The sequence below is a fragment of the Gossypium raimondii genome, chromosome 9, assembly GCF_025698545.1.
Source record: "Gossypium raimondii isolate GPD5lz chromosome 9, ASM2569854v1, whole genome shotgun sequence".
Lineage (NCBI taxonomy): Eukaryota > Viridiplantae > Streptophyta > Magnoliopsida > Malvales > Malvaceae > Gossypium > Gossypium raimondii.
In genome coordinates this window covers 37,392,797-37,404,353 of record NC_068573.1, presented here as the reverse complement: position 1 = coordinate 37,404,353, position 11,557 = coordinate 37,392,797, and the positions used below count along the sequence as shown (strand labels likewise).

General features: G+C 36.4%; 1 protein-coding gene across 1 annotated transcript; it reads left to right on the top strand.

Moving 5' to 3' along the window:
- The first annotated feature begins 570 nt into the window (after positions 1-570).
- Positions 571-3,449, top strand: LOC105799433 (protein DETOXIFICATION 54). The gene is made up of 3 exons (XM_012629984.2): positions 571-1,358; positions 1,447-2,319; positions 2,736-3,449. The coding sequence occupies exons 1-3, from the start codon at positions 1,308-1,310 to the stop codon at positions 3,318-3,320; spliced, it is 1,509 nt and encodes a 502-aa protein (XP_012485438.1). The 5' UTR covers positions 571-1,307; the 3' UTR covers positions 3,321-3,449.
- The last annotated feature ends 8,108 nt before the right edge of the window (positions 3,450-11,557 follow it).

The window sequence follows — 11,557 nt, the reverse complement described above, 5'->3', positions numbered from 1 at the left end:
CAATTACAAACAATGAAAACAAATTTAATGGATAATGAATAATTATAGAAATTAAATATAAAAAATGCACCACTTTATTCTTTTGCATTTTGTTATATGAGTGGATTCCTTTGCACGAGTTAATTACTTTTAAAATAAATAAAAAGTAATGTAAATTTAATATTAAGATAAAAATTAGTATATAAATAAAATATATGTTTAGTTATGAAACTCGAAATAAAAATGTCAATTGTTAAAATAAATTTAAAAATTTATAGATATACAAAATTTGAGTTGAGTGATTCAACGTGAATTTAATATTTTCAATTTCGAACTAACCTTTAAAAATAAAAAAATATAAAAAATATTAAATTTCTAAACAGTAAAGCGAATCAATTGGAGAAATAAAATAAAATCAAAGGCGAAAAACTTTTTTTAGAAATTTGGGCTATATACCAAACTAAGTTTAATGTGTTTTACCCTTCCTCTAATTAAGAAGGAAGTTAAGGAGCATTTCCAAATTCCCCCGTCTCTTAACTCACACAAACACACTCTCTCCTCATTTACAGTTAAAAGCCCCCAAACAATTGATATATGGTTGCAGCGGCGGCAGACACAGCAGCAGTCATAATGAATAATGAAAAGGCTTAAGAATAGAGGAGTGAGTGAGGGCTGAAAGTAGAGGACTCTCTCTGCCTCGGTCGCTTTCTCTTCTCTCACCCTGAATCAACCTTTTCCATTCTCTCTCTCTCTACCCAGCCGCCATCACCAAAGTCCCTTCCTTTTCCATTTTACCCTTTCTTTCCCTCCTGCTCTAAAACTTACATCACTACTATATATACTTGTCTCATTTATTTTTTATAGCTACAACTAAGCAACAAACCCCCCCTTACTCCTAACCATAACTCTTCCCTTTCTTTCCCTTTTTACTCTTAAAACGTTGCACCTTTAACATCTCTCACAACCCCTTCCTCTTCTTTTTCTATTTAATGCTTCCTATCCTTTTCTTCCCTTATTTCCCTTTTGAGATTTCTACAGGAAAGACCCAACCCAAATTGAAGTTCGTTCTTCTCAGCTTTTTATTTGATTTATTGCCTTTTTCTTTAAGTTCTTGATCATAAAGTTGTGGGGGAAAAAAAAAACATAAGACGCATTGAAAAATAGGGACTTGGGGGTATACAAGGCCATATCTGTCCTTGTCTCACAACTTGATTGAAAAATAGAAACTTGGGCTGGTTATGAATTTTCCTGTTTGATTATATTACTCCCTTGGATATTTCATGCCATCTTAGAAATCTTTTGTAACCATTTTCTTTTTGGTGATACTCATGGCAAATGACACAGATTTCTCTTCCCACAAATTCCCCTCTGCTTCCGAGGTCAGCCCTTGGAAAGGGATATAAATATTGATCTTACATTTATTGATTTCTTACACCATACTGACATAAGGTTTTTTTTATGTTGTAGGTTGTTGAAGAGGTTAAAGAGCTATGGGGCATGGCTTTGCCTATAACAGCCATGAACTGGCTGGTCTTTGTAAGAGCAGTGGTTTCGGTTCTGTTCTTAGGCAGACTAGGCAGCCTTGAGCTAGCCGGTGGAGCTCTCTCCATTGGGTTCACCAACATCACTGGTTACTCTGTGCTTGTTGGTCTTGCCTCAGGCCTTGAACCTGTGTGTAGCCAAGCCTATGGGAGCAAGAACTGGGAGTTGCTATCACTCTCTCTCCAACGCATGATCATAATCCTATTTCTTGCAACCATACCAATCAGCCTGTTATGGGTGAATCTTGACAACATTATGGTGTTCATGGGACAAGACAAAGATATCACAGCAATGGCGGCAACTTACTGTATGTATTCTTTGCCGGATCTTTTAACAAACACTTTGTTACAGCCATTGAGGGTTTACTTAAGGTCACAGCGCGTGACAAAGCCTATGATGTGGTGCTCTTTGGTTGCTGTGATGTTCCACTTGCCGCTTAACTATGTGCTGGTGATGATAATGGGGCTGGGAGTACCAGGTGTGGCAATGGCGTCCGTGGTTACAAACATGAACATGGTGGTGCTGATGGTGGGGTACGTACGGGTTAGCGGACGGTGCGAGATGAGATGGACGGCTGGGATTGGGGGAGTGTGTGGTGGGGTGGTCCCACTTTTGAGATTGGCAGTGCCTAGTTGTCTTGGGATTTGCTTGGAATGGTGGTGGTATGAGATAGTGACTTTGATGGCTGGTTATCTGTCGAACCCAACACTCGCTGTGGCTGCTACTGGGATCCTGATTCAGACCACCAGCATGATGTATACTGTCCCCATGGCTCTTGCTGGCTGTGTCTCCGCCCGTGTAAGTTCCACTCTCTATCCCATTATTCATTCATATTTTAACAACCCAACACCACTAATGGAATAATTTTATGATATATGAGAAAAAAAAGGCCATTAACCTTTTTTTTTAAATGAACAACGGTTTATGTAAAAATGATCATGGGATCCCAATTAGATGTGTTGGTGATTGCATCACCTTTTAAAGGACTTCTTGTGTATGGATCATACTCATACATGTAATGTGATTGGCCAGAATTAGTAAAAGACAAGCAAGAAGTTGTTTACTTTGTCATCGAAGCCCGCATTCAATTGTTGTGTGACGAAACGACATAACCAACAAAAATGAGCCAAATGCCCCTTTTTTTCTTTCTTTATTATTATCATTATTATTATTATATTTTATCCCTTACGCATCTTATTGGGGAGAAAATGCAGGTAGGGAATGAACTTGGAGCCGGTAAGCCATATAAAGCCAAGCTAGCAGCCATGGTGGCATTGGGATGTGCCTTTGTGATTGGCATAATCAATGTGGCATGGACCGTGATCCTTAGGGAAAAATGGGCTGGTTTGTTCACCAAGGATGATCTGGTCAAACCTTTGGTTGCAACAGTCCTGCCAATTATCGGGCTGTGTGAGCTAGGTAATTGCCCCCAAACAACCGGGTGTGGCATCCTACGTGGCACGGCGAGGCCGGCGGTCGGTGCCCGCATTAACCTCGGCTCATTTTACTTTGTGGGCACCCCAGTGGCAGTGGGCCTAGCCTTTCTCCTACACGTGGGGTTCTCTGGGCTATGGTTTGGACTGCTGTCTGCACAAGTCGCTTGTGTTGTGTCTATTCTGTATGCAGTGCTCTATACAACAGATTGGGAAGGTGAGGCATTGAAAGCTAAGAAGCTAACCACCATCGAAATTAGCCCCGCATTCAAGAAAGGATATGAAAAAGAAGAAGAAGATGAAGATGAAGATGAAAGTAAAGGGTTTTTGGGCAAGGGAAATGATAAAATAGAAGACATATTGTGAAGAGAAACTAAGGGTGTGGGTTTTGGTAATGGGGATGTTGTTGTCTCAGCTTTTTATGGGATACTGCTTTGTTTTTATTGTCTATTTGCTTTTGTGCAAGGTAGCTGACTCATGTTTGCTTTTGCTTTATTTTATTTTATTTTGTGTGTGTGGGTGTGTTTGCTTTTATTTGCCTTTCGGGGTTGAGTCATATGAGAACCTATTCTTGGGGGGGTTGTAATGGGGTTTGTTTTGTTGGCAGAAGGAATGTCACTCCCCATACAAAATGTTAAATATTCTACTAAGGATGGCCTACGTTTTGCTGCTGCTTTTGGAGTAGCTTTTGTTTTTATTTTATTTTCTTCTCTCTCTCTCTATGTATTGGAGAGACTGGGGGAAGCACTAAAACAGTGGTACGTCTAGTAGTAGTAAGAATTGATGTGGCAACAGCTGCAAGGTTTGTTGATTAAGGTACGATGTGTGGATGTACGATAGCAACATCTTTGTTGTGCTGCACCTTGACGTATTCTCGTGATATTTTGCTTCCTTTTTTACGGAAACTGTTGCCCAACCCTATGACAACATTAAAATTTCCCCCTACCACTGAAATTTAGACAATTTGACCCTATCAACTTTTCTTTTTTATGAAAATTTAACCCCAATTGATCTGATTCGATATCAAGTTAGGGGTCGTTTAAGTTCATTGTACTCAAAAGGGTAAATTACATATCTGATTACTTAATTTAAAAAGGTTATAATTGAGTCATTCAATTATTTAGGATTGTGTTTTTAGTTACTCAACTGTTAATTTAATCCATGCATATTATAGATGATGTGGTAACATTTTAAGTTGATATAATACAAATTTAACTTCAACATTTACTCATTATGTTAATTTGGCCATGATTCTAGAAATTTTAAAATATTTATATATAAACCCAAAAAACATAAAAGAAATATAAAAAGTTAAAAAGGTTTATATTAAATCTACAAAATCTAAAAAGAATCAAGATATATATAATTAATCAAAAATTATCCAAAATATCAAAAGAGTACAAAATGGTCACTAAACTATTGTTCGTGTTCTATTTTAGTCATTGAATTTTAAATTTTTTATATTGTCGATAAACTATTCAAATCAAATTTTTTGGTCATTGAATGTTAATAGCTGTTTCAAATTTGACGGCAATGCTTATGTGGACTTTTTTATTGGTTTAATAACAAATTTAGCCCTTTAATGTTTACACATTCTATCAATTTGATCATAAATGTAAAAAATTCAACAAATTTAACCTTCAATGTTTACAAAATTTGTTATACTGATGGGGTAACCTGAACCAGACACAAGAGCAATAGTGTGCCAACTAATCTTACATTTTGTAATATCTCGAGTTAAACATATTTTGCCCACTATTCTTACACTTTCTAATATATCAAGTTAAACATATTTTGTTCATATCACTTTTTGAAAAAAATAATTAGCCTGCAAATATGATCAAGCAACTTTGCGAAATGTTCGTTGTAACAACAGTTAGAGCAAAGATGATAGCACAAATGAAGCAAGAGTAGAAATGAATCAACACAACCAATCTTTGTTTATGAAGTTCAGACACAATGGTCCTACGTGTGCGAAGTCTCGCTCCATATAGATATTTTATGCAATTACTAAATGATTCAAAAGTACACTTCTCCCTTATCGCCTAAAGCCTATAACTTCTTCTCCAAAGAAGTATATGCAACCCCGATAAAAACTCACAATTCCACAACTTATAAAGATCACTCAATAGTGATTCAACTAAGGACAACATATATCTTAGTCAACTAAACAAACAATCAAAACATAAAGAAACAACCAAGCTAATTAAAACACAATAAGTGTACACTTTCGGTGGAACTCAGCTTGTAAAACTTGATAAATTCTAAGGGAGAATGACGCCTATTTATAGGTTCAAAGAGCAAAAAAAAAAAAAATCTCCTCTAAAACAACTAATAAGTGCTTGAGAGATTCCATTGGAAAAATCTTATAATTATCTCTAAAGAGTAACACCTTAATCATCAAGAAATATCAAGATTTCCATGCTTATCATACCACTTCAAAGAAGTTGATTGAGAGACTAAGAACTCTAGTCGACCTATGCTACTATTTTGTCAAACATGCCATAATCAAATGGATCAAACTTAGCCCAATTGAAACCTGTATAGGACCCAAAACGATAACCCAAATAGAGAAATAAATTTGTTATAACATTACATGGAACGAGCAACAACTTTCCCAACAATTTCACACTTGGGATTTTGACAAAACTAAGTGGTGAAAACTCTTTCTACACATATGCATCATATCCAAAAGAATGTAGCATGATACAAATAAAGCAATAAAAAAGCTTTTTCATAGCTCCTCTTATGAATATGTACAATAGAGTTTCAACACAACAATGCTAGGTATTAGAACAAATCTAAAAGTATTAGTATCCAACAATTTCCATACACTATAAAGTTAAAAAAATCATCCAATATTTATCCATCAACAACAACAACATTCAAACACACCAGCAAACACCAACCATCATCATGAACTACTCTTTCCCCCTTTTTGACAAAATGTCAAACCTCTTCCTTTCACCATGTCGAATGCTCCAAGTCTTGAAGTAGCTCAGTGAGGCGAGCCTTTTGTGCGTGGAGTTGTTGAACCTCTAAGCTAATGTTGTCAAATTCGTTTCTAAGAACGACCATTACTTTTGCCTTTTGAGACGTGATAGCACTTTGAGTTCAACTAGCTACTCTTGTTAAAACAGAGGGTGGAATGAGCTCTCTTGGCACCAAGTTATTCACTCGGCTTGGTTTAAATAGTTTGTTGAATATTTTGTGCTTCGAAACCCCAATCGATAGAATATTATTCTTCACTTTTATATTTTTTTGAAGTATCAAAATTTGGTAAACAAGAGAGGGAAACAGAAGGAACTTATGGTTCAACACGGATTCGACATGTTTTATCACTTACTCAAAAATAAAGTCCCTAAGGTTAAAATGCATCCCTTGGCCCACCATATATAGAAGTCAAACTAGTGTTTTTATTAATAAATGATTTATGGAATATAAACTAGATGGGAAATAAGAAAAGAATATTATTTCTTATATCTTTACTGTAACATCCCGGAATCTAGGGTTAGAAGTTTTGAGGCTTGTGGTTAGGGTCAGCGAGTGGGTTGAACGTTTGGGTTTAGTTTCGCATTTTAATGTGAGCGTGTTAACTTATCTCAGGGTCTCGTGTTCAAATCCCTGTGAGTGTTTTTCATATTTATTTGTTTTTTTATGTTATTTTATTTTAAAAGAGGAAGTTATTTTAAAAATAGAAAAATAAAGTTTACGTTATTCTTCATTCTTTTTTTTCTTCCCCATTGCTCCTCATTTTCTGTTCTTTTCAATTTTAATTTTGTTTGTTCTTGTTTCTTCTGTTTTACTCAATTTTTATTTATCATTTCGTCAAAGGAGATTGCTCTTGTGTGTTTTGTGTAATCGGATGTGAGTCAGAATAGTCTTGTGGAGGCGAAGCGGTTAATCTTTGTTGTTTGTAATTTCGATTTAAGGTGTGTCTCTGAAACTGTTGATTTTAAGTGTTAAGTTATTGATGGATTACATGATATTCTGCATATTTCAGTATATTTCTGGATTTCCAAGGGATGGGAATCGTTTCGGTGTCAAAAAAATAAATTTTAGGCTATTTCGATATGGTTTCATGACCACACAAGCGGTCCACACGGCTATGTGCAATTGGGAATTTAGGGTTTTTGATGTCTTTTAATTTCACGCGGCCTAGAGACACGGTCGTGTGTACCCACACGGGCGTGTGATATCTCTACACGGTTGTGTCTTACTTGCTCTTTATTTTTGGCACTTTTGGATAGCGAGTTACACGGACTACTCACACGACCGTGTAACTTGGTCACATAGGCGTATGTCTCCTTCACATAGGCGTGTAGGCCTCCACACTACCTAAACACTTCTACACGGCTGGGGAACAAGGCCATGTGGCCCTATTTTGTAGAATTTTTGTTTTGAGTCATAAACTGTATATTTTATGTTTCTGTGTAATTCAACCCTCGGTTAAGCCTCGATAAGTGTGTTTAGAACTTGATTTAGTTTGGTTTGTGCATATATGTGTGTTCATGGGCTTTAATTTACTTACTCGTTTATGTGATGAATAAGTTTGAGTTTATTATTGTTGTTGTAACTGAATATTAGAATACAAGTATAATCAAATCTGAATCTGTTCAACTGGAAATATTAATGTCTGTTTTTGTATGTTGTCTGCGTAATTTGTACATTGTTGCATAGCATGAAAATTTTAGGATCTGGTTATGAAAAGAAAGAAGACAGACTTAGCAATTTTAACTGTGATACATTTGTATAACAGTTTATCGCACTATCCTATACCTATATCAGCTCAGCTGTATACAGTTATTCAAGTCACATAATTTTACGTTGTAGTGTGTAGGGTGGATGAACCTATTATGGTTCTATGTGGTGTGCATAATAGATGGGCCTACCATATCCCTTATGTGGTGTGCTGGATGAACGAAGTGGTGTTTGGTTAACGGGGTGGGATTTTGACTTGTGCATCCGTTCGCATCTGAATATACGTCTGTTTGTCAGAACATTTGTCTGTTTGTGTAAACTTTTGGTTATTGACAATATAGTTAATGTCATGTAATATGTTCTGATTATTACGTATGATTGGATAATCATTCCTGTGATTTGATATTGTATTTGACATACTGATTGAGACTTTCGTAAGTGATATTTTTATACATATGCTTGTCTAAAGTATTTATGGTGTCACTCTGTCTTTTTCCATCTGTTCATGTTTCAAATTCACATTGAACTCGTGTAACTCACCTCTGTAGTGTTTTTTCTTTTAGGTACATTCCATGTTTTGGAGCTGCACTCGGCATACCGGAGGTCTCAGAAAGATATGGTTTGATTCAGTTTAAGTAAAATCTCATATTTTTTATACGGTAAATTTTAAGTCGGTTTGTAAGACGATTATATAATCTGTGGTACAAGTTTTTATGCTGGACTTTCGTAAGGTGTTATTTGGATTGAACCTTAAAAACAGTAGATTTTATTTCTGAATGTTTGACGCTGGTTTAATATTGTTTCAAACATAATGAACAAAAAGGTTTTCTTGGTTTGAATTAAAGTTTTTGTTTTCGCCACTTTTAGTGGCCAATGTAACCTCCAAGATTCAGTCTAAACTTCTAGGCTGGGTTTTAGGGTGTTACATTTAGTGGTATCAGAGTCAAATTTGTAAAACCTCGGCCTGTATTTTTACGTATCTGTGTGCGTGCGCGTGTGTGTTTGATAAAAATTTCTAAAAAAAATTGTACCACATTGTTTCGAAAAAGTTTTTGAGAAAATAAAATGTCCGAGACTCCTATGCTGGTCTATGCGAAACTCTGAACTTGTCAAATTAGTTTTGTAAGATTAGAACTGTAATGTTTAGACAATTATCTTTGTGTTCGATTTTGGTATTGTAGATTCTTGAGGTTAGTTCAAAGTTTGATATGGATTCTGGTGATAAGCAAGATCGTGAAGGTCAGTCTGGTGAGATTCTCGGGGAGTCGTCGGCTTCTCCGGGACGTGTGTCTGTTCAAGAGTCAAAAGTCAATACAGTTCAGTCAGTTACGGGTAGCGATAATCCAGAGGTTGGTATTGAGGCGTTGACTCGATAGTGAAAGAAGTTTTAGAGAAGGTTTTCGAGGCTAGTTTAGAGAGAACTAGAGAAATGGTTCAAGGCAGATGTGTGGATTACGGGAAGGAAAAAGATTGTAGTCCTTCGAGGTTGGAGCCTCATCTGCGAAGCGTGTCAGGTCTCAGCAGAATGTCAATAAGAGTAATGTGGGGGGTTCTAGTAGTGGCGCGAGTGTGTCAGTTTGTGGGTATTGTAAGAACCTTAATCTTGGAGATTATTGGAAAAAGTCAAGAGTGTGTCTAAGATGTGGGTCCATGACTGTTCTCAGCAACTTTGAGTCAGGTATGGTTGTGTGATATTGTTGACTTTGTGTGCTATTATTTGTGAATGATTTGACTTTCTGAACATGGCATTGTGTTTGTGTGTGTAATAGGAAAGGAAATTGATCTGGTTCAGTGGTTAAGTGTTCTGGGTATGTATGCGAAATTTTAAGGTTTAGTATGATATGGTAGTGTTTCGAGGTCAGAATGCGTAACGGGAGCCGAGTGGTGAGTCTTGTGTTTAGACGGTTGTTCTGTTAGTTGGAAATTTTGGAGACGAAATTTCTTTAAGGAGGGGTGAGTTGTAACATCCCGAAATTTGAGGTTAGAAGTTTTAAGGTTTGTGGTTAGGGTCAGTGAGTGGGTTGAGCGTTTGGGTTCAGTTTTGCGTTTTAATGTTAGAATGAGCCTACTGGTTCAATGGTTGTGAGCGCGTTAACTTATCTCTAGGTTTCGTGTTTGAATCCATGTGAGTGTTTTTTATATTTATTTTTTTATGTTATTTTATTTTAAAAGAGGAAGTTATTTTTAAAGTAGAAAAATAAAGTTCACGTTATTCTTCATTCTTTTTTTTTCTTCCATACTGTTCTCTTTTTCTGTTCTTTTCAATTTCAATTTTGTTTGTTCTTGCTTCTTCTGTTTTACACAATTTTTATTTATCGTTCCATCAAAGGAGATTTCTCTTGTGTGTTTCGTGTAATCAGATGTGAGTCAGAATAATCTTGTGGAGGCGAAGCGGTTAATCTTTGTTGTTTGTAATTCTGATTTAAGGTGTGTCTCTGAAACTGTTGATTTTAAGTGTTAAGTTATTGATGGATTGCATGATATCCTGCATATTTTAGTATATTTTTGAATTTATAAGGGATGTGGATCATTTCAGTGTCAAAAACACGAATTTTAGGTTGTTTCGGTGTGGTTTCGCGACCACATGGGTTACCACACTAGCGTGTGCCGCACAGGGGCAGTCCACACGGCTGTGTGCAATTAGGAATTTAGGGTTTTCAATGGTTTTTTATTCCACGCGGCCTAGCCACACGGACGTGTGTACCCACATGGCCGTGTGAGATCTCCACATGGCCGTGTCTCTTCTGCTCTTTGTTTTTGACACTTTTAGACAGTAAGTTACACGGGCTACTCACATGGTCGTATAACTTGGTCACACGGGCATGTGTCTCCTCCATATGGGCGTGTAGGCCTCCACATGGTGGGGGCACATGATCATGTGACCCTATTTTGTAGAATTTTTATTTTTTGTCATAAACTGTCTATTTTATATTTCTGTGTAATCCAACCCTCGATGAAGCCTCGTAAGTGTGTTTGGGACTCGATTTAGTTTGGTTCGTGTATATATGTGCGTTTATGGGCTTTAATTTATTTACTCGTTTATGTGATAAATAAGTATGAGTTTATTATTGTCTTCGTAATTGAATATTAGAATACAAGTGTCATTAAAGCTGAATTTATTCAACTGGATATATTAATGTCCGTTTCTGTATGTTGTCTACATAATTTGTGCATTGTTGCATAGTATGAAAATTTTAGGATCTGGTTATGAAGAGAAGGAAGACATACTTAGCAGTTTTAACTGTGATACTTTTGTATAGCGGTTTACCGCACTATCCTATACGTATATCAGCTCAGCTGTATACAGTTACTCAAGTGGCATAGTTTGACGTTGTGGTGTATAGGGTGGATGAACCTATTATGGTTCTATGTGGTGTGTATAGTGGGCGGGCCTACCATAGCCCTTATGTGGTGTGTTGGATGGAGGAAGTGGTGTTTGGTTGGCGGGGTGGGATTTTGTCTTGTGCATCTGTTCGTATCTGAATATACGTCTATTTGTCAGAAATTTTGTTTGTTTGTGTGAACTTTTGGTTATTGACAATATAGTTAATGTCATGTAATATGTTTTGATTATTGCGTATGATTGGATAATCATTTCTGTATTGTATTTGACATACCAATTGAGACTTTCGTAAGTGATATTTTTATACATATGCTTGTCTGAAGTATTTATGGTGTCACTCTGTCTTTTGCCATTTGTTCATGTTTTGGATTCACACTAAGCTCGTGTAGCTCATCTCTGTAGTATTTTTCCTTTCAGGTACATTCCCTGTTTTGGAGTTGGACTCGACATACCGAATGTCTCAAAAAGATATGGTTTGATTCGGTTTAAGTAAAATCTTGTAATGACCCAAAATTCACAAGCATCAAAAAAAGTACATTATCGGGCCTCTGTCTTAGTA